Source organism: Fistularia commersonii, chromosome 2 (assembly GCF_037954325.1).
Source record: "Fistularia commersonii isolate RoL2024-O1a breed Wild chromosome 2, RoL_Fcom_v1.0, whole genome shotgun sequence".
Taxonomy (NCBI): Eukaryota; Metazoa; Chordata; class Actinopteri; order Syngnathiformes; family Fistulariidae; genus Fistularia; species Fistularia commersonii.
In genome coordinates this window covers 876481-900425 of record NC_141285.1, presented here as the reverse complement: position 1 = coordinate 900425, position 23945 = coordinate 876481, and the positions used below count along the sequence as shown (strand labels likewise).

The 23945-nt window shown below is 42.9% G+C and overlaps 1 protein-coding gene and 1 long non-coding RNA gene across 2 annotated transcripts in view; one reads left to right on the top strand and one right to left on the bottom strand.

The window, feature by feature from the left end:
* Nucleotides 1-1236: 1236 nt before the first annotated feature.
* Nucleotides 1237-23945, bottom strand: part of hnrnpll (heterogeneous nuclear ribonucleoprotein L like) — a 30875-nt gene continuing 8166 nt past the window's right edge. The window contains exons 3-14 of the mRNA XM_086163736.1: nucleotides 22958-23067; nucleotides 21297-21424; nucleotides 20765-20850; nucleotides 20583-20679; nucleotides 20414-20486; nucleotides 10674-10745; nucleotides 10066-10283; nucleotides 8588-8709; nucleotides 7393-7594; nucleotides 6050-6107; nucleotides 5825-5923; nucleotides 1237-4652 (exon numbers count right to left, since the gene is read on the bottom strand). Coding sequence (XP_086019862.1) covers nucleotides 4597-4652; nucleotides 5825-5923; nucleotides 6050-6107; nucleotides 7393-7594; nucleotides 8588-8709; nucleotides 10066-10283; nucleotides 10674-10745; nucleotides 20414-20486; nucleotides 20583-20679; nucleotides 20765-20850; nucleotides 21297-21424; nucleotides 22958-23067 — 1321 coding nt within the window. The 3' untranslated portion in view covers nucleotides 1237-4596. The remainder of the gene's footprint in view (nucleotides 4653-5824; nucleotides 5924-6049; nucleotides 6108-7392; nucleotides 7595-8587; nucleotides 8710-10065; nucleotides 10284-10673; nucleotides 10746-20413; nucleotides 20487-20582; nucleotides 20680-20764; nucleotides 20851-21296; nucleotides 21425-22957; nucleotides 23068-23945) is intronic.
* LOC147236083 (uncharacterized) lies at nucleotides 19681-23929 on the top strand. Its single transcript, XR_015107406.1, has 3 exons — nucleotides 19681-20110; nucleotides 22499-22618; nucleotides 22914-23929. It is a non-coding gene; the product is annotated as an uncharacterized LOC147236083 (long non-coding RNA).

The following is a 23945-nucleotide window of genomic DNA, read 5'->3' as shown; positions in this document are numbered from 1 at the left end:
CCAAATTCAAAGCATAATCATATTATTCATCGATTATCTATCATAGATAATAAGATTCCATGGCGTTGCCATAGGTTGGAATAGATATGTCAGATATGAATGAAAGTAAACCCAAACCTAGAAAGCACCGATTTGTCACTGTTGTGCAATGTTTTATTTCTATTTATCTCATCTCTTCGAACTTGCTGTTTCATTGAAACAGTCACTTTAGGGAAGGGTGGAGTACCAGCTTAGAAAATGTATCTTTCCTGTTTAGTTTGTCTACTGGCCCCTGCCCCTGGCCCCTTCCAGGACCTCACACATACAGCGAGGTCTTGGAAATATCTTCTGCGGAAGAAAGCTGCCACAGGGTAGGTGAGGAGTGCACTGACAGTTTTTAATTCATCTGACCGTTTTTAATTCATCTGTCTGACTGTCACATTTAGTCACTGTAGCATTGACACATTGGAGGTGGATGATAATGTGATATCATAATGTAGGCTAATGACTATACTGCAGTAACAACTACAGAGCCCAGGCGTGCCCGTGAAGCAATGCCTTACTCTCATGTAATTCCATTCACTTACATTGGATAATTTAGTGACATTTCATTACAACGACTGACTTTTGTCTGATTTAAGTAGAATTCATCTCTCATACATTTGCAGGCTGATGACAATAAGACAGAAGTACCTTTGAAGGCTATGACATCAAATTAAAATGCTATTTTGGTATTTGCAGAGGACACCTGCAGCTTGGCAGAGCTTTGCAATGTTGCTTATGTTTTTAAATTCAAAACTAGTGAAAGGATTTGATCTGTGAAAGGCACTTCATTAGTGTATTTAAAAAAAAAAAACCCACACACGTTAGCGCAGTGGTTAGCGCTTGCATCTCAAAGCTGGAAGGACCTTGGTTTGATTCCGGCTCTCTGTTTGGAGTCTGCATGAGTTTTCTGCGGGTTTTCCCTAAACAGCGGATTAATCAGAGACCCTGAATTCTCCGCATCTTGTACAGTGCCGGCTGGGACGGGCTTCTGCAACCCTGAGATCAATGAACGAATGAATAACACAGAATTGTCATCGACTTGGCAGGTTAATGTATTCCCAATATGTGGTGGAGTGACGCATTAATGTGTGCGATCTGAAAAAGAAAAACAAGCAAACATGTTAGACATGATGGGTCGGCGATCTGGCATCCCCAGTTTTTTTAATTTACCGGACCATGTATAATGGGAGTTAAAGCACAACAACAATGCTCTTTCAGTTGACTGAACAAGTTGTTTTTAATGTGTTTTGTCAGGTGTTACTGTATATTCACAACATCAAACTAGTACAGACACAAAAATGTATAAAACAAAATTGAAAAAAAAAAATATATATATATAAAATTAAACCAAACAAACAGGTCTTTGCCAGGGGGAAATAATAATAAAAAAAAAAGAAACAACTTTGAAAAGCATAAATAGAAGTGGAGTAGTACATTAAGATTCATGAGCTAAAAGACATACAAATATGTTTTGTGTTCAATTTGTAGCACAACATTAAAATAACTATAGGCTAGATTTGCGTGGAAACCTCCGACATAATATCTCATTTACTTACTATTTACACATCACATGCCTTCCTTTACAGGTGTGTTGAGGTAATAGAAGGAATGCTTGGCAAATGAATCTCTACATGTCTTCTATTAATAATAAAACAATGTTCAAATCAAACCAAACTTGTCATTGACAAAGATATGATGCACATTTTAGGCTCCTTATTAATCACATACAGTATTTCATCTGAAAGTCCCTGCAAACGCTTTACATTGCAATGAGATTTACTACTTGTACCAAGAGGCGTTCGAAATAGGCCGTCCATACATTTAGATGATTTTTAGAGGACGAAATAATGCGTCCCAGCAACGGCATCACAAAGAACACCCTCCAAAATGATCATTTATTAAATCTACAGCGCTCAGAAAGATTCAACCGTATAAGACTCACAAAGTGAGGATTTATTCTGGTGCTCCGTGGATAGATAGTCCATCCTGCCATGCTTGCCACATCAAACTATGGCCGGCAATGCATATCCCAATACGACCAGCTATTTTAGCAAGAAATACAACATCCAGGATGTGCTGGTGGTTTTTTTTGGGGGGGGGGGGAGAAATTTAAACATAAGTTGCATGGCTCAACAGTCATTTAGAAGCACTCTGGATGTGCCGATGTGCTCTATTTAAAACCGTCACTCTTGAAACGTGCCAGTCGATCTTGAGTTTCAACTCGTCCGATAGTTTCAATTCTTACTGACCAATAAGAATGCAGAATTTCAGAAGAGGCGCTCATTGCTCTCCACGCTGCTATTAATTCTCGCTTAGTGTTGAAACTCAGCACGACGTCATATCCTATTTGTTTCAGATATCAGGGGTAGGACACTTGCGAGAAATCAACCTGTGTCCCGGCAAAAAATCCAAAACACACACACACACACACACACACAAAAAGAGCTGGGACGTCCCGCAGTGCAGCTCTGGCAGAAGTGCTGTTAACCTGCACTCTCCCCAATGACCACGAGGGGGTTTAAAAAAACAGAGATTGTATAGAAATTGATGAAACACGACTCTTAATTGTCGCTGGATTTAGGACATCGGTGGATGAATAAATAAATCAATCAATAAATAAAGTTTCCGAATGACTCGTTACTTGCATTCCTAAATCCAGCATGATTTTCACGGGTTCCATTCCGACACGTGGAGAAGAATACGAACGGTTTAACAGATCATTTTGGATGTTATGACTTTGTGATTGATAAGTTATTGTCCATCAGACCATCATTATTACCCATCAGACTGCTTTGCCTAGAAAGTGCCTTTTCCCTGGACACCACTGAACATCAGCAACACTGGAAAGTTCCACTTTAACTCAACTGGCCGTGGCTCGGGTGATCTAAACCGAGCAACCAACGAAGAGTAAACAGAAAACAGACGTGTAAAAAAAAAAAAAAAAAAAAAAAAAACAATATGAAAGAAGATGAAAAAAATCCAGCGAACGGCTTAATTCACAACTTCGGGTGAGCTTGACTGGCCTACACGGGTGTCTTTTGGCAATGCGGTTACTTGGACCGCAGCGAGAACCAGTCCTGACGAAGCCGTGGCATTTACCGGCACTGGGAACCATAATAAGCCGCCTTACAAGTTATTACTGGTGTTAAACTCAACCCAGGAGATCATAAACGCAACTCCGTCATCTGCTAATAACCCCTGGTGTGGGGGAAAAAAAGCGGATTATAACACAACTAACTAGCCGGAGGAAATGAGGAGAATAATGACAGGCCGTGGCTGGTTCCCACAGCTGTTACTGTATCGCGGCATTAAAAACAAACAAACCCTCAAAATATAAATTGTAGTCAAATCCCAATTTGTTTGTCATGTGCCTTCCTTCCTCCCCTTTGTCGGTCGTCCTCCTCGGCCTCATCGTCACACGCAAATCTCTACGCTGTGACACGAAGCAGAGTCTCGGTAATCTCTTCCGGTACGAGATTTGTTTGAGAAAAAACATCACTTAGAAGACGGCGGATGCAAAAGTCGATCATTTTCAACGCGAGATGAAATAATAACCATGTCATAAACAGGGTACCATCACTTTTGTCTGGTGGAGATCTAAACTGCTGGTTCTCTAAATACGGCCATGATGATCGTGTCGTTTTAAAAGGCTACTTTTGCCATTTAAAACAATATTCGGTTTGATCCAATACCGATGTGCAGAAAAACCGTGTCGCTAAACATTCACACATCTGGGCATCTTAGGCTCTCCAATAAAGCTACTCCACATTTCTGGACTGTGAAATTGTGTTTAAGCTTCTTTTGCGAACATATCCTGAGTTCTGTGATGAGCGGATAAACAACTTCTGTTGTAACTTGTTTTAACCACTATAAAGAACCCCCTAAATCGTGTCTGATTTGGATTAATCTCACCGCGTGCTTGCATCTCCTGGTCGGTTATGTGGCTTGAGAGAAAACAAAACACAAGTAATTGTACAAGGAATGCAAACTGACTGTGAGGAGTCGAGTGTTTACTAAGCATCCCCATTATTTTGGCCGAAAGTTGCGCCAAATTTAATAATAGCACAGAAGCCGTCATCCGGGAACCGTGTGCGGTGTTCAAAAGCCGTGATTTTATGTTTACATACATCGTCCGACGGCGGCGATCTGCGAGCGGAAGGACAAGACGGCAACCGGTTCCCACGTTAGATTGTCTTCGTAGATAGTCTTCTCGACGGGGCGGAGGCTCCGGAAACGTCCGGCAAATAGTCTTTAACTCAGTCCGTCGACACTTTTGTCCTTCTGTCAGGGCATGAAAGAAAAAAAAAAAGAATAATACTCTGCATAGCTGAGTGGAAAACCTATCTAGACGTTAAAATATCGCCCATCGCTCCGTCCGTGAGTGCAGATGATGTATTGCAGTTTTGGAGGTGGTCTTCGGGCGCATCTGTCAGCTTGCAGGTTAGCGATGGGTTGGAGGGACGGTCGGAAACACCTTCTTTTTGCTGTGTGAATCTCTCGTGCGTGTGTGTGTGTGTGTGTGTGTGTGTGTGTCTCATCAGGGGGGTCAGCAGCCTTTTTTTTTTTAGGTCTTTACAGGTGAGATGAGGTGGAGAAACACAGCTTCAGTGTGTACGGGTTGGAGCCGTCTGAAAACACACACACACACACACACACACACACACACACACACACACACACACACACACACACACACACACACTGTTATCACACCCTCCATGCAATTGTAGCCGTCACATTAAATGTTTTACAACAGGGCTGTCAAACTCATTTTCAGCGAGGGCCACATCAGCGCAGTGGTTGCCCACGGTAACAATAAAAATGTAACTTCATGTAAAAGAAATGTAACTGCTAATGTTAAATAACTCTGAAATATTACATATGTATTCCCATCTGTCTTGAATCTTCCATCGGCATCAATGTTTCTCTTCCTGGACATTTTGGGATTGTTTGTATTCCTCCATTCCACTTGTTGAGGTGGAAACACTGCGATCTGATGACGTCATTTGGCGGGAAACATATTAATGGCCAATGAACGCGTTTGAATTATATATTTTAAGACAATCTGACCTTTTAAGACATAAAATGGCGTGGCGAGCCACATTTGGTCCGTGGATCTTGAGTTTGACACGTTTCATTTACATAAGACCTGGGCATTTTTATTTTTATTTTGCTTTTTTATCTGGCCTTTTTGTCTTTGAATGTTTTAAAAAATATTTTCAATCCATATTGAATTTAGAAACTCCTTATTTTTTTTATTTTCTTCCATTTTGTATGGATGATTACATATAAAATAATGCCGGTAGATTTATATGATCATGAACGCTTTTAAAGTTGAAATGAAATGCAAAAAATATAAATATTCAAATTGCAATTTTCATTTAGTTGAACTTACATGATACCTACTTGGCTCGGGCATAAATCTAAATAAAAAATGTGTCCTGCCGGCCAAAGTAATTGCCCACCCCTGCTTTAAATACACACAGTATAGATATATATTTATACTATATAAATCTTTTTATTCTGATACCCTGTTTATTTTCTGCTATGCTATCTTACGTGTGAATGTATCTGCCTGCTAAAATCTATCTCTCTATGTTCCTCATGCAGACGTCATGGAAGCCGCCATCGTGCTTTGTGGAGTAACGCTCTTCCAAATCACACATTTTCACGGGTCAAATGATGTTCGTCTTATCTTCCGCGTCTCACTTTATTTTTTTCACAAGCGTGAAAAAGTATGACAGGAATCTCATAGGATTGCGGGAATGTTTGCAAGAAAGTGAGTGCAGTCCAGACTTACTGGGGATCCTGATCTGATAGTGGTTCAGAACTGTGAGAACCTCCACAGCTTCTGTCTTGCTGTCAAACTCTAACAAGCCGGAGATGGTCTTCGAGGAGGCTGGGAGGACGGCGGGTTTAAAAATCGCAGGAATAAGAGGAAACAAAAACAAAAAAATAAGGACACATCAAGTACTTTCACATCATCGGCGAGACCAGAGGACAAGGACGCCAGGCTTCTACTTACGTTTGGCATCAAACATCTTGAACTTGACGAAGCCGGGCACATCATGCTCGGTGCACAACTGGCCAAGGAGACGGAGGAGAATATTATTTTAAAAGGAGGTCATCGCTCGCAGGGCCGTCTTGTCATCGTGGAGTTCACTCAAACTCAAAACATTTGGACATTGACTCGTCCCTGCATCCTGATCCATCTCAGGTGACTTCATGGTGTTTGAAAAGCTCCAGACGTTCATAAACCTCCTCAGCATCCTCGCTGCTGCTCTTTCCTCACCCGTTACCCCTGATGCGTTTCCTCGCCTCTTTTTCTGCGCTCCCCGTCGCCGTGGAAACACAGCGAAATCCAACACTCCTCATTTAAAAAAAGGGATAACGTTTTCGTTTAAAGGTGGCGAGTTCTGGAAGCCCCGTGGGTCGCCACGGGTCCACCCGCCTTCCAGGCTGGCAAAAAAAAACTATAAATATATTGATATTTTTAACAAATTTTTCAAATCATATATAATATTTTTCAACTTGATCTTTTGTTATAAACACATTAAATGACAAACCAGCGCAAAAATATTTCATACTTTCTACAAATAAGTTGAAGTTAAGTTGGATCTTGTTGCTGCGGAGCATTTCAGCTGCTTTCCACCCGCCTTCCAGGCTGGCAAAAAAAATCTACAAATATATTGATATTTTTACCAGATTTTTCATATTATATATTATTCATATTATTATTCATATTCATATTTCTTTTTTTTTTTTCCGGCGCTGTCTCGGGCGGCTGCCTGCCAGAGTTTCTCTTCACCTTAGTGTCTCTTTTTCCTAAATTCTTTACTTCTATTTTTCTATTTACTTCTTCTTGCTTTAGTAACTATTAAGTTAATTGAATTTACTGAGGCTATCAGACCTTTTAATTCCTCTTCCCTCAGCCGCAGGGAATCTTCAATCTTTGTAGTTCCAGTTAACCGTTAAGACAATTCATATTTCATTGTGTTCTTATTCTTCCTCCTTTCTACTATTATCTATTACTGTTATGTTTTTTACTTGAAACTCTGGCACAACAATTTCCTTCGGGATGAATAAAGTTGTTCTCATCTCATCTCATCTCTCATATCATATATATAATACTTTTCAACTTGATCTTTTTCTTATAGACACATTAAATGAGGACTTGCGCGCAAATACATTTCATACTTTCTACAAAATAAGTTCAAGTTAAGTCGGATCTTGTTGCTGAGGAGCATTTCAGCTGCTTTCACACCGACTGCTGGATATTTTCCTCAGCATTTTGTCCGAATATTATTTTTCATTTCACAAAGACGTTATTTTAAAGTGATACTTTAAAGACTGACGGATGCAACATACCCTCAGTAAATGGTCCTGCGATATGCATGGAGGGACGTTGTAGTAGTGCAACACTGCAGACGGAGGCTGGATAATGTTTTTGGAAGCCTGTCCGGCGCTGCTGAAGCGGTTGTTCCTGGTCATGGCGAAGTCTTTATAACTGCTGCTCCCGTCCTCTAACTCGAACACCTGGCTCGGGATCACGGCGTGCTGCTTGGACACGCTAAAGAAAACAAAGAGCGATTTAAAAAGCACGCCAGGAGATCAGCGGTCGTCCGTGGAGTCTCTCTTAGAGGACAGTAGCTGCTTACTACCATTCACAAATTACAACGTCCTCCAAATGGAAAGACACGCTCGGCCTGTATGAGAAGACAGAGCATTTTTTAAAATTTTTTTATTTTCTAGGGGTTCAGTGTCTTGCTCCACAACACCAGGAGGAGCCGGGAATGTTCGGTTCAGAACCAGAACCGGAATACTTTGTTGATCTTCCAGGGGGGGAAAATGCTTTTTGTTGAGTCAAGTGGGGAACAATCAAAATAGAATAAAACAGCAAATAATACAATAAAAAGAACAGTAAAGATGGGCATAAATAAGTAAAAATAAAGTTAAATACATGTAAAAATAGATGTAACGTATATACATGTGTATTTACAAGAACATGTATATGATAACTTGTAGTAATTTTGGCGTATAAGTAAGGTGGTTGTTGTTGTTCCTGCTACACCAGCTTCTCTTCTAGTGACCCACTAATTCTTTAAACAAAACACCCTCTTTTTAGTTTTGACATTATCTTGCTAGATCATCGCAGCGATGGGAGAAGCGAAGGGTCGGGATGGATTTGATTTTAATAAAAGAGAGATTGGCGCTTGATTTTAAGATTACAAACCAATTAAAAATGACAGTCGGCCTGCCGTCCCGCGGGATAAAGTGTCTTTCCCTCCGACTGAGACGGAAAGATGAGAATTCTTGTGGAAATCTCCTTGTCGTGGCAACTGGACACGAATTTTAGTCAAATGTCCAAATTCCCCACGACCCGGATGACCGAGAACCCCCGCAGACAAAGATTATTACTGCAGAAAAGTCAATAAAACACTGAAAATCTGAAAGGCGGAAGTTGTCATTTCGTAAGTTTTGATGCAGCACCTGATTGGAAGACTGCAATAGGTTTTCCACTCCTAAAAATTAGAACGTAATCCCCAAACTGTCTCTATCTTACCAGACGTTGAGCCTCTTGCCAAACACCTTGATGCTGTTGAGGTGTGTGATGGCTCTGTCCACGGCGTACTCGTCCCCCATCTCCACCAGCGCCGTGCCGGGAACGCTCTTCATGAACTTGACCTGCGGGCGCAAGCGACAGTTGCGTTTGCGATCGCTCTCCAACAACCCGGAGCTGATCCATCGTGCAGTGGAGAAAAGACGCCACGTGGTTGAGGAAAGTTTCAAAACAACGACAGAACGGTTGTTTATATACCGTAATTTCCCGACGATAAGCCGCGACTTTTTTCACTTACGATGCGGCTAACATATGGATTTTTTTTGGGGAGCCTAACGAGCTTGACGCCGCTATAACGTTTATCCCCGTCACATCAGACCGATGAAACGACCAGGAAATTCTGAGTCCGTTCAACTCCGACACCGAAGAGGACGACTTTGACGGTTTTAGCGCGCAGGAGGAAGACCAAGATAGCGACCGGCTAGCCGGTGCAGCTTATATTCAGGTGCGCTCAGTAGTCTGGAAATTACGGCAAATCTGGAGTAATGCTCGAGATTCATCTGTTGACACAAATAAACATAAAAAACCTGCTTTTTTTTTTTCTTCATGGTATCCATGGCGATCGGTGGTCTCAACCATGATCTCCAATCAAACATGGCAATCATTCATTTACAGTCACCGGTTGTCAACCAGTCAGCCAGAAACTTCAGGAAGGTCTTCTCACACCAGAGCAGAGGCCTGGACCTCCTCTCCCCCGGCCACATGGTCCAGCTCTTCTGGGGGATCCCGAGGTGTCTCCAGGCCAGCCTGGAGACATGGCCTCCTGGGTCTTCTCCCAGATGGACATGCCTGGAACAGCATCCAGGAGGCCTCCTGACCCGATGCCCGAGCCACCTTATCTGACTCAGGGACTGAAGAGCAGCGACTCTGCTCTGGATGAACTTCTCAGCTTATCTCTGAGGGAGCGTCCGGCAACCCCGCGGAGAAAACTCATTTCGGCCGCTTGTATCCGCGATCTAAATTGAGAGCTTCTCCTTGTTGCTCAGCTCCTTCTTCACCACGACAGATCGGCGCACCGATCCGCCCGTCCATCTCCTGCTCCATCCTTCCCTCACTCGTGAACAAGACCGTGAGATACTTGAGCTCCTCCACTTGGTGCAGGACCTCTTCCCCGACCCGGAGTGGACGCTCCACCCGTTTCCAGTGGAGCACCACGATGACAAAACCACATCATCTGCAAAAATTAGCGACAAACCGCAAAAGCCCCAACTTTCCACAAGTGCACTCTTTCCTACTATAATCCTCGCCGAATCCTTGCTGATGCAACTGGACTCGGTTCCTTCTCTTGAAGACGCTCCACCTCTCATCCCAGAGGCTTCTTGGAAGCCTTTCCGACCATCGGCCGAAACCCGGACGACCGAGAGCCTCCGTAGACCCCGTCCTGCCCCGCAGAAGACATCACAACCCACGTGCGCGCCTACCTTCTCGATGTTACCGTACAGGCAGAAGAGGTTGAATATCCGGGTGCAGTTCATCTTGGACGGATGGAGCCCGCTCACCATGGCGACGGAGCTGGGCGCGTGGCCGGAGTACGAAGAAGATGACTGGGGCAGAGGGTAGGACACCATGTCCGGGACGTCCATGGAGGCCAGTTTGTACCTGCTGTTGCCGGGCAGCGGCAGCAGGGGGCAGGGCGGGCCTGGAGGGGCGGACAACATGACCACGCCGCTGTTAGCCATCCAACTCAAATACACTTAGAAAACAAACGTCTTAAAAGCTCAAAAAGCGACCGTTTTGAATTCCAGAACCGTTTCCAGGACCACATCTGTACACAATTGCTTTATTTACTTTTTCCTGGTTTCCCTTCACCGAGCCAAAGTGTGGGGAATTTTTGAAATGGTATTTGTTTACGTGTAAATCTGCTGGGAAATTATAATCCACAGGTTGCGACGAGAGGAAAACCGAGCGGTTGCTCCACTAGATGCGTCGATCACGAAGGAATCCGTTCCAATTTGAAAGGAGGAAAAACTAACAGAGCCTGAAAAGTACAAGTTGGGAAAATATCCAGCACAGGAAACATGAGTCTTACCATAGCCGTTGTCACTGTAGGATGATGGGTGCTCTCCTAAAATGGCCTGTCTCTGCCTGCCCTTTCCACGGTCTGCAACACACACACACACACACACACACACACACTCACAATTAGATGATGTGTGGCCCGCGGTGATCTAGTGACAAACAAAGGGGTGCTTTCATAGAAACAGGATCTCAGAAGACTGATCATCCCAGCAAGTCCATTTATGTGGGTCACTTTCATGAATTACAGGCCAAAGTTACGCAAAACGCCGCAACGATGACGTCGTTCAAAAAAATACTGGCAGCGACGTGTCGACAGAATCAGTAAATGGCTCCGAAAGATGGATGAAACATGCATTACTGCAAATCTATTCTCCCTGAATGCTCTTTATTGTTCTGAGTTTGAGAAACGACAGACTGTAAAGAGAAATCCACACCTTTAAATCCCACCGGCGTTGTCATTTGTACTAAATATATTTTCCAGAAAAGACTGACGCTTCAGATCTGGGTTTGTTTAACACGGTGCGAGGATGACACATGAAATGAAGCTGGTTTTTAGCGACACAGTAAGTCTGGCTTCGAGATGGCGAACATGCAGTTGTCACATGTGACCCCCCCCTCGTCATTTAGACATTTATTCAGCAGAGACAAATACATTAAACATTAATGTCAAATAAAATACAAAACAGACAAATAGAAGGGTCGTATCAGGAACAAGTGATGCAAATCTTAACATTAACAATTTTTATATCATTATATTACACAACAAGATTAAGGTACTGTTTACAAGAGCAAACTGTCTGCAAGAATTTAGAATTGTCTAATGAATCTGTGTCACATGGACATCCATGAAGCGTGTTGTTGACCAGGGGCAGACTGAGGTCCCTGCGTGATCATGTGTGTGTATGTGTGTGTGTGTGTGTGTGTGTTGTCTGTCATTGCCGGACCACATCGGCAGATTTGTCCGGTTGCCAGGCGAGAGATTGTGTGATACCAGTATCGGCTATGAGATTCCCCCCCATTGAATGGCAGGTCTGGGGGCACACACACACACACACACACACACACACACACACACACACACACGCTCTGGAATAGTTTGTTTAAATGTCAACATCAAATCAAATATCGCTGCTTTCAGGCCAGACATCTCACAGCTCAGTTCCCATTTTAATTTCAGAATACAATGTTTTTTTGTATAACACATGGACGCATACTTTTGACACACTGGAAACCGGCTTGTGTTTGGTAGTCGCAGCATTCATGGGGCCGAGTGAGTAAAAAATAATCAGTGTGTCTGCAGTTTTATTGGGTGCAGTGCAGGCATGATACAGGAGAACAGAGAAATGAGAGAGACACAGTACCTGTGAAGGATCAGACACCAGTTTTCTCCCACAGCAGGAAAGAACATCAACCTGCATTACATCATCATCATCATTACATCATCATCATCATCATTACATCATCATCATCATTATCATCATCGTCATCATGATACAACATCAAATCAACACATCCTGCAGTTCACACTGAGGCACATTGAAATGACACCGCCACTTGGAAGATCAGCAGTCCTGTGTTGCGGAATGCTGATGCGGTGTTGTGTTTTGTCCTTCAGAGAAACACACACACACACACACACACACACACACTCTAGCACAATCCACACAGATGGGAGTGGGTGGTGCAAAAGCAGTAATGGCAGTGATGGACTCACTGTTTTTAGATGCAAAGTACCTCCTTTGTGTTGGACACATTTCGTTTAAATACCAATATTTGTGATAAACAACTCCCTGAATAAACTATTTATCACGCTATTTGTAAAGATAACGCAAAAAAACAAACACTGCATTCACACACTGCAAAATACTGTGAGGTGAAATGTTTGAAAGTCTGTCCCGCTGCGGTGAGATACAAAGGATTGTTTAAAACAAGCCGGGTCTTGTTGTTCTTTTCTGTGAGTCACATTGTTTTCTGCAGTCGTGTCCTAACCGGTATTTTCTGAAGCGCTGCTTCACGCCATCTTGGATGCAGAACACCTGATCCAGTCCGGGAAAGTAAGAAGTTCACGCCACGTAACCTCCTGCTAGATCGAGCAAGTAAACAAAAACAAAGTCGCTATCGCCGCATGTCGGAACAAGCGCTAACCAGGTGATCGCAGACGTAGCGATTCCAGCGTAGACAGAGTTTGATGTTATGAAAATATTACAAGTATTGCGCTTTGTCTAGTGAGGACGCGATGTTGGAGATCAGGGTGGGAAACTGGTTTTAAAAGGGAATGGAAGGGAGTCAAAATGATCCCCACACTAATGTAGCTGTCGTGTCATACTGTCCAATTATTATTTCATTCAAAATAGTTTCAGGGATTTATTTGCAGATAAAACCATTCATTACAAGATAAGAGTGGCATATAAACAAATGGGGTAACCTGTTAGCTAGTCCCAGTTCAACTACACACCATTAGCTTGCACTTCTTCTCATGTTTCTATTGAGCTCCATTTTCATGTTGAAAAAAATCCTCAAATTCAATCTTCATGATCTTGTCTTGTATGTAAATGTTATATTGTCGCCTTAATTAGGGGTTATTCGAAGTCTCCAACATCAGACTAAGAATGTCTACACCATTACTGAAGGAAGATGAAAAGAGATACGCCACATCCGGAAAGCCTCAAAATTCTTCTGGCCCCGCTAATCGGCTGTTGGTCAAAACCCCAAAACAAGCACAGCAGTAAAACAAAAGGACATCGTGACAGCAAGAATCACCGGCATTTCAGAGAAACGAATAAACAATTTCAGTGCATTTCAAAACACAACCCCGTCAAACCTCCAACGGAGGCGAACCAACGACAAACATAGTAGCCTTACGGCTAATTCAAATGCAAAGTCAGGTGAGCAGCTTGAATTCCTAGTTTACCAACTACACTGCTGTTATCATTACAAACTCCATTCAATGTCTTTGTTTCCCACCGACTCACGGATTAGCATTGCAACCCCACTTAACCTTGACAATCCGTGGCCGAAAGCTGCTATTTAGCAGAGACTCCCCAAAGTGTGATGGAACTGAAGTCTGTCATATGAGAATTGAACCTTCCTCAAAAACAAACAGACAAAAAACTGAAAAGGTTCAGTTGCTAAAAGAATGTCAGCTACAATCACGCTAGCTGGCTGCTGTTCAGTTGTAAAATGTTATGGTAAAACAAAAAGGAGGCTCTGATATATGCCGTCCTTTCCGAACCACTAGCCTCTACTTCTTTCTTTAAACAACAATGCGGCTAACTGATGGATTTTTGGGGGGCTAACAAGCTTCACGCCGCCAAAACATTTTGCCTCGTCACATCGGAACGATGAAATGTGCGGGAAATTCTAAGGCCGTTCAATTCCGACACCGAAGAAGACGACTTTAACGGTTTTAGGAAGACCAAGATAGCCACCCGCTAGCTGGCGCGGCTTATATTCAGGTGCGCTCAATAGTCTGGAAATGACAGTGATTTTGGTGACGTGCATGTGTGTGTGTGTGGGGGGGGTTCTTGTCACGACGACGCAGAGCTGGCCCTGGCAAAAAGGGAGAGCTTGGAAATAAGCCGGGCGGCGGGAGGGGGCATGGAGGCTGACCTTCAAACCACAGATTAGCACCACACTAAGCCAGCAGGTGCGGTGAACCTGCGACGAAACAGCTGCCACAGAGATGAGCCTCTGCAGCAATTTCCCCCAATGTCAACATTTGGCCATCACTCAGTCGTGATTTGTAAGAAGCAAGAAGCGGTCTCACCACGTAGACAACATCCGATCAAAGTCTGTTCATTATTCCTTTTGCTTTTTGGAGGCCGCTACATGCGATCAGAAGCAGTAGCATTGTTAGCGTCCTAGCGGTTCTCAGGAAACAATCCGCCACATGTTCCCACTGATCACCTGCATTTACGGTCGGGATTCCAGCAGAGCGGTTTGGTTCATTTCTAAACCTGACTAGGATGGGTTCAAGAACACTTCTGCCTGCTTCTCTTGGTTTTTCTTGCCGTTTCTGCCATTTTTCCTCAGTGTCTTTACAACGACAGACAGTGTGTTTATTTGCCCTCTGTTGTGTTTGCGGTTGTTACATCCCATGTTGTACCACTTAAAGGGAATGCATTGAAAATGGGCAAAGTTCCCGTATTTTAAGTAAGAACTTTTGTCCGCCACGTCGGTAGCAAGACGTGTCTTGCTTTCTGCAGGCCGTTGCTTTCATTTCACCAACGTCACTTCAGGCTAACAGCTTGATCAGACAACGGTGAGCTGCATTGCAGCAGGAGGGGATCTAATCAATAACCAGTGCAAAGTGCTGGAGACCATTTAAATATGAGGCCTTCTCATATTTCTGCTTGAAAGGCTTGAAGGCGAGAAGCCCAAAATTTGCCAGTAAAGATGAAATACAGCCCCTGAAGTGATGCTGACATGGAGGACGTTGCCAATCAAAGATCCACGGATGATTTTCATCTGGCCAAAGATCAAAATGAAAAAAAAATGCCTCTACGACTCATTTGAGACGTCGACCAGCCGCAATTCATACACAATAATAAAGGTGAGACAAATGCGGTGACTCTCCATCTGCAAATGACGCATGTCGACAACCGGTTTAGTCCATACATTGGTACCGGCTGATGACAAACCAGCCATCCTTCGCTCTACAGCGCACTTCAAAAATGCCGGGTTAAAAAAAGAAACCCCTCTCATGTGTGTCGTCTCGACAAGCGACGGCGTGGCTCTTGATGATGCTTATTTTTAGACAAATGTTTTTTTCCGGAGGGCAGCTTCATCCTAGACAGCAGGCCGGCGTCACAGCCGCCGTCCCCGTCGTCCCAGTTCTTTTATGTCGATCGTGCCGAACATCTTTAATACGTCGTCCTCGTGATTCGGTCGCCGTTTGACTTCTATTGTATTTGACGGTTTGGCATGAACATATTGAGCGCTTGGATACTTTATCGCCGCAGGGTCCTGCAACATCGCCCGGTTAGGTAAGTCTCAAAACACTAGCGCTAGATAGAAGATAGAACGAGCTTAAAAGCCAGCGCTGCTGACATTTTAAATTTTGATAAGAGACGCGGTGGGACAGCGAGCGGGTGGAATATGTGAGAGAATAGAAAGTAAACACCAAAAAAAAAAAAACACACCCTGTGAGCAAATCGAATTAAACCTGATGCAAGAAAAATGACGGCAAAGGATACGGCATTAGCCGGCAGAACGCTGAGGAGGAAACGGGAGAAGTGACGGGAGGAGAGGTGTGTTGTGTTGCAGAAGGAAGAAGGGGAGGAGGGCGAGAGGATTAGCGGCGAGAAGATGAGGAGGGTGTTAAAGACGAAGAGGCTGAAAGGGGAGAAGCAACATAAAGGAGAAGCCGGATGGGTGGATGACAGCCGGTGAAAGCAGGATAGCGATACAAGCTAATGCAAGCAAAATAGGTTGACCATTAAAACCAAAGGAGTCCAATCAAAAATTGGAATATTTCAACAAATATTTGCCTCGCGGGGCATTATGTTTGTTTGCAGTATTTCATTATGTTTGTTTGCAGTATTTTGGATTATGCCACAAGTGAAAGCAGAAGAAAGCAGATGAAATCAATCACCGTGTTTGCTAGAGTGAGAAAAAATGGAGATGAACTCTCTGCATTTCTGGACCAAAGTCTGGACATTATTTTTTGATAAGTTGCTGTATTCCAATACCCTTCACAAGCCTTTAAATGCAACATAAATAAACAGAAATGTATGGCTCCGATAAAAAAAATAAAATAACAGCATGCTGATGTTGTAGGAATTGTCTCATATATTTCTATTATTATTTAATAATAGTCGTAAAAATAAATGCCAAAACCAATAACTGAGATTGTCTACCTGTGCCAGGCTGCAGACAGCATGACTGGAAAAAAATCCATTAAACAAATTAAATCTCTCACCCTGAGCTTTTACACCAAGAAAAAAATAAAATAAAATTCCCAAACAATGAATCCAGGCAGCCCCACTTCCATCCCCTCCACTTTGCTTAGGGACAGTTAGTATTTACCTTTTTCTAACACCTAAAAGACATGTGTCTTTTCAATGTGCCTCAGCTCCAAACATGTGAACACACACACACACACACACACACACACACACACACACACACACACACACACACACACACACACACACACAGTAATGGATGTACGTGTACATTATTGGATCAAAATTCAGAAAATAATCACCCATAATGGTGAAATAAACATATTTAAAGTTGGAACCAGTTCAACTCCCCATCAATCTGTTAGTGAATGACTCCAAATGAAAGTCTGTGGGTCTTTACACTTTGAGGGCTTAAAAACAAGATACAATAATCACAGAATCATTTCCAATGCAAGTATTATGAATCAAATTCATTAAAACTGGCAGCTTTATCATTCCGCAATTTTGAAATGGATACAGGCCAGATCACGAGGTTTCTTTGACCAATTATTGCCATCTTTTTTATGTGCTGAATAGTTATCATATCATATCACAGGAGACGAGCAAAACAATCTCCATTTGTCTGGAGGGAAAGTTACTTCCTCTTTTCTGGTCGCATAGTTGCATCGCTGCTGATTGCATTTTCATTCAGCAACCCCTGAACACAACGCAGGTTTGCTTGTAATTTCAATTCCTTCCCAAAACAGCACTTCAAAATAAATATATATGTATATTTCATATACATATATATATATATATAGCCGATAGCCTCAATGTGTTAAACCTTTAGTTTCAAGTGGGATCCCCCAAACGGCCGTATGGTAGTTGTTCCTCCCTCAGTGATCAGATCTTTTCTTGTTTCGATGAAAAAGATTCAGACCAAACTCAAAGTAAAATGCCTCAGCGACTAAATGCTATCGCTACCTTGCGCTCGTATACGGCGCGCTGATTCAACGCAATGTTTCACTGCTAACTATTTTGTTTGTACGCCGCAGACTTCAGTCACATTCCAATCGATAGTTTCAAAAAATCCAAAAAAACGGACTATTTATATTTAGTCTGACCGTGGCGTTAGACAACTGTTGGACAAAAACTAGTGAATAAAGGTCACCAGTCACGCCGGGGATTTTGGCGCTCCAAAAAGGGACCAACTACCATGAAGAGCCTAACAACTTTATTTCCCCCTAAGATTGAATTAAGCGTGAACTGGCCCCAAATTTCAACGCTTTCGCACTGTTTCAGATGCTTCATAGGAGAATCTTTTAACTGCGCGGCACACAGCGTCGCCGCTTGTTCACTGTACATAAGAGCGTGCAGAGACAGGAAATAATACAGAGGGATCTTTGTGTGGACTGCGTTCAACAAATCCAGCTAAAAACATACCAACATTCTTAAAAAAAAGAGCCACTGTATGGATGGAGATCCATGCACATGCCTTTTTGAACAGCTGTTTTCTTTTTTTTGGACTAACCAGCAGAAGTCAGAATAGGGGTGTCACGATAAGAGCTCAAAATTCATACACCCGCTACCATTTGTACTCTACTGATAATAATTAAATGTTTCTGAAAAACACATTTTGGATCGTGACAGCCCTGATTCAGGGCTGGAGTAAAAAGGGTTCAGAGTAAGCCCCTCTTTCTGTGGTCTCGCATAGCCAGACTTTGGACTGTTAACCTTGTTACCTCTGCTCCACAGCGTCTTTTAGTCTTTCACAAGAAATATCTATCTATCTGTCTATATATAGATAGATAGATATGTATTGAATTTTACAGTGAGAACAGACAAAAAAAAGGAAATCAAACACATTCAATAAATATTACTTTGTAAGCAGCCCAACATAGTTCCATTATAATTTTGAGGAACCAGTAGGTTAGGCTGGCCGGTTTGGTATTTGAAGTTTCGCTTTAAAATGAAAGTAACAGAAAAGGGTTGTTCGGTTTGGATCCTGCCAGATCCGTGAGCGGTGGCGAGTAAGGCAACGCTGCAAATAACAAATAATGACCTCATATAACAACAGGCATCTGAGGCCATGATTGCGGAATGACGGGTAACGTTACCATCATTAACGGACAATTCTGGTGAATGTCAACAACCCGGGTTCCACCCCGTTGGACTTAGCTTGAATGGTGCGAAGCGGAGTCGGCTTTCGGGGGATTCGGAGAGGCGTCGCAAATCACGAGGCGACGACAGGCAATGAGCTTTTGTGAGGCGCAAAAAGAAGAGGGATATCATTTGGAATATTATACATATTCCAGGTACAATATCTCTATTTGGACTGATTTCCAAGCTAAATGTAAGATACCGACAGACCTCTTGAGTCTAAGTGTATCATAGAGCTTGAAATCAAAGCGTCGCACTAGTTTACCGAAGGAGGTAACAATTTAGTTGTCTGTACGCGCTTCAAAATAAAAAGCAGCAACACGTGTGATAAGAATGACGTCCACTGCAGTTTCTTTTATGCTATCAAAAATCTGATTTAAACATAGCGGCACTGTCCGAACGCTGTTCTGTGTAGGATCACTTCAAAGTGGCGAGTAAACACGATCCACTTGGGCTGAATTTGGAAAATTTTGTGGTTTTACTTCCAATAAGATGGCTGTTATTCTCGATACCTTCGTGCATCATCAACAGAAACCGTGACATGATGTGCAGCTGGAGGCCTCTCATTGATTTCATAATATTGCACGCATCTCGGGTTAGCGAGAGTTTTAACGTTCTGGGTGCCGTCCAACCTCGCATCGGGTAGTTTGTAGCCTTGCTACAAAAACTAGCAGGTCATCTGTAGTAGATATTTGATATAAGGAGCCTCGCTATTTTTGCAAGTGAGTAAAAAAGGAAAATGACTGGAAAGTCGCAGCTGTCTTTCTTATCCTTGTTGGTTCCAGCCTGCAAACATCCTACCTATTATTCTTTTTTTTTTAAATGTATTCTTGTCATTGCTATTGTCACTCTATTCCTATTGTCATTTAGTTCTGGTTGTGTATTTGTCCATTATTATCCCTGATTTATTTAGTATACTTCATGTAATTCTGGATGTCTTGCCTATTTTTTGTCTCTCTATTTATATTTATTTGACTTTTTTTTTGACAGTCACGCTGCTGTGACAAAGGAGTTTCCCCCTATGGGGATCAGTGAAGTTGATCTCATCTTCTCTTGGGACCTGCAAGCAACAAATCTACTAGATATAAAATACAAATAGATCATTTTGCAACCCTGGTCAGCAGAGGAAAACTTCAAATACCAAAAATAAAAACTGGGGAAAAAAAAAACAAAACCAAAACATTATTCGGGCCTGACTCCTCGGCCCTGCGAGACTGCAGCAAGAGAAGGAGATGAACGCAGGAGGGAGAAGAAGGACGGCGGAGCAGCTGAAGTCCTGCAGACCAGAGGCTCCTGGGCATGTTGAAGCAGCAGCTGCATGGCGGTCAGTACGAGTGAGATCCGTCTCTTTCTGCTTCTCTGGGTTGGAGGAGGTGATGATGAAAGAAAGCTGCTGTGCAAGGTCAGCCTGACGTCCGTCTCTCTCTCTTTCTCAGTCTATCTTTCTGTCTTTTTCCGGGGAAGTGGAGGTGCAGGCTTGTGAGAGGCTGGTGATTGGCTGGTGTGAGAGTGTTTTGATTGGAGTAGTCTCGCTATGACGCTCTGAAATCCACACTTAGTGAACCGCACGCGAGCCGCCTCCTACCTTTCCCGTCGCAGGAGGGTTCGCGTTTCAAGAAACGGAAGGTCAACACAAAACGGGCCGGAGGGTAAAGTCGTAGGTTGAGAACCGGAAGAACGGCTGGACGCAAGCGTTTGCTCTTACCTCGTCGGACCAGGTACGGTTTAGTGTAGTCCCAGCTTTCGTTGTCGTTCTTGATCACGTTCAGACGTGTCGGCTGAAAGACGGAGAAGGTATGCAGCGGTGTCACCGACGCAGGAAGCTACGCTAGCGATTTTTAGACGACAATATGAGACGCTGGTCGCCTCCTCACCCTTGCGTATTCGATCTTGAGAGTGCAACATCCGGCGTAGATGTCGGCGCCATTCAGGGCTGCTTTGGCCTTCTGAGCGCACTGGATTGACTCAAACCTGCAGGACAAAGGGTTAAGGAGAACACACACACACACACTCACACACACACACACACACACACACACACATGCACCAAGGATACTCCACCATGGCCTGGATTCCGTTGCGTTTAAAGATGACGATCCTCAGCACGCTGCCGATGGGGTTACACACTGTGTACAGAACATCCTGGGAAACAAAATGTCACACATCGTAAGCGACACGTTTCTTTTTTTGTCAAAAGCACCCGTTCTTTTTTAGTTTTTAATGCACCAATTAGAAACTTGGCTCATTTAAAAGCGGTGGAATCACATTTTGTTAAGAAGTTTATTGTCTTATCTACGTCTGCTTGCAATTTTCCTATTTCTGCAGTGGTCAATCTGCATTAAGAACACATTTATCACTCAATCCTCGAACACAAAGGACTGAGGCTAAAAGATATCCTTATCGGAGTTGTAAAAGTCGAATATAACCGCTGCTTTTAAGCCATTTATCTATCTGACAATGACAGTAAATCAAGCATTGTAACACTAAAAAAGGATTTTATTTACATTGCTGTTACAGACATTGGCTCTAAGTCACCTATGCCCATACATCTAGCATCCGTGTGTGTGTGTGTGTGTGTGGTTTTCTACCGTGGTGATCGGGTAGAGGGGGTTTTGTATGGACAGCAGCAGGACTTTGTTGCCACTGTTGGGATTATCAGCGTTGGTGGGCCTGGTGATCCTCTTGGATGTAGAGTAGTTAAAGAATGCCTGTTGACCTAAACAAAAACAGGCAAAAGGCAGAATGAATGCAAGTCAAGCATTCGTGTGCATTTAACAGGCATAACCACGGTTCTCAGCACGTTAGAGACGGCAAAGAGCTGCGCATCGAATATTTTTTTTTCATTAGCTGATGTGCTACAGAAGGGGTGTCAAACATACGGCCCGCAAAGGGGTTCGACCAGGCCCGCAGGATAATTTTGAAAGTGAAAAAATGCATAAAAGACAAGGACTTATTTTTTTTAATTGAATGCAATTCGAGAAGTTTCCGCTAGGGGGCGCTATTTTGGTCAGAGTAGACGACAATCAGCAGACGTTATCAATGTACAGCGGCCACTTTCACCCATAGCCGAGAAATCAGTGAAGCAGCGGTAAAAGCCAGCTAGTTAATTGCTAGTGAAAATGTACAATTTAATGTTCGTCACCAGCTTCACTACAAACTAGTATGATGGAATTCTACTGTTCATGCAACTCCATGCATTTTCAGTATGTATTGTGTGTGTTTGCATGTTTCATGGATGAAGTTTACACATTTACTCCAATCCTTACACATTTAATAGCGCCCTTTTTAGTTTGTAAGGTGTAGGCAGGGATTCAATTTATATTTAATATGCACATGTGTAAATCGTTTAAAAATCCCTTTCTTTATATGTCTCATTTAATCTTAAAGTGCTTTACTATATTTTTCAATACCAATTTCTTGTTAAAGTTTTGTGCCTTTGTACAATCAGTGGGATCACATGATCACATGATTGCAATGCAAACATGTGAATGATAGAAGTAAATTTCACTTTTGTCGAAGGAAATATGAGGTGTTTCATGAAATGTTTTGTAAAGGGATTGTTCATGAAATTCCAAGATTTTCCTCATGTTCTTGTACTTCTTTACACCAAAACAGAGGAAAGACATGATATTTTGTTTTTTTATTGCTGAGTATGCTATTATTCTACCGGTCCGGCCCACTTGACATCTACCCAGGCTGAATGTGGCCGCCATGAGAAATGAGTTTGACACCCCTGATCTACAGGATGTAGCCATATGTATAACAACCGTCCATTTGTCCACATACACAGGATAGAGCATCAGCAGGACGGGGTACGAGTCGTGCCGAGAGCCGCGACGTTGTCCGATTTAGAGACGGTGGCGCCGAGGAAGAACAACATTTCAGAAGATTGTCGACGTCAAAGTCAAAAGTCAGTTTTGTTGTCAATTTCTGCACGTGCGCTGGACATGCTGAGGAATCCAGTGAACGTTTCTCACAATCCCACAGCGAGTATAAAGTGTGCGCATTTGAGAAGCAGCAGAATTACTTTTTCTTTTGGATCATTTTAGTAACATGGTTGTATACGGACAATAGCAGCATGGAGGTTTTCAGTGCAAAGTAGCAATAGTGCAAAAAAAAAAAAAAAAAGAAAAGATAAGAAAGTGACAATGAAAAACTGTGATCAGATGTAGTAGAAAACTAACGATAACTGTTGAAACCGACAGCATTCAGCGGTTCGATCACCGAATGAGGTTATTTGGAGTCAAACCTGCGATGTAGACGGGCTCCTTGGCTCCACGGGACACACAGCGATCGGCGCTTTCCACCGCAGAAAACTCCACCAGGGCTTGGCGCTTGAAGGGCATCATCATCACGTAACTGCGGACACAAGAGGCCAACACGCATGATGCTACGGTGTACTTTAACTGGCTTAAGGGAAGTAAGAAACACAAGAGTCACATTTCAGGATGATCACAACCGAATCATCCCGAAATGTGACTCAATAGCTTAAAACGATCATAAAACGAAAAAAAAAAAAAAAATCCAGGTGTCTTCAATGTTAGATTCTTATCTACAACGTGATGATCAAACTGCCTTCAGAAGATATAAACTGGACACCCAAGCAATAATCATCATTTTTTGGAGATTTAGTGTAGATGGGAGATCTTTTTTTTTTTTTTTTTGGCTACTTAGCTCATGTCCGCCAGGAGATTTAATCATATTTGTCTGAGTTTTATTGAACGATGCCCAATCTGAGCCCTGCGCTGCGAGGCCAGGGGTTCCACAGGGTTCTGGTCCGGGTGCCCTGACGTTTTCTCCAAACACGGTCCCGCCTTCGTTTCGAATGGACTTTCACTGCTAAGCAGATGATCTGCAGTGGAACGCAACATCGAACACGGACGGATTGGACACAGATAAACCTGGAGCCCTGATTTTTTTGCCTTAACTCAGCCACCATTGAGACGATAATCATTGGACCATCATCAGAGTCATTTTTATGAGGATTTTAGTCGGTCCTTAGAAAACAACATCATTAAGTAATTCATTAATAAATACATTTTTTTTTATTTTGGAAATTCATTTGTCTGTTTTTTGTTCGTTCCTACATGGGAATCCCACCAAGGTTTGACAGGAAACAACAAAATTATACATTTTTCAAGCACTCTAAGGACCACTGTGAGCGCGCGCGCACACACACACACACACACACACACACACACACACACACACACACACACACACACAGCAACAGGGTA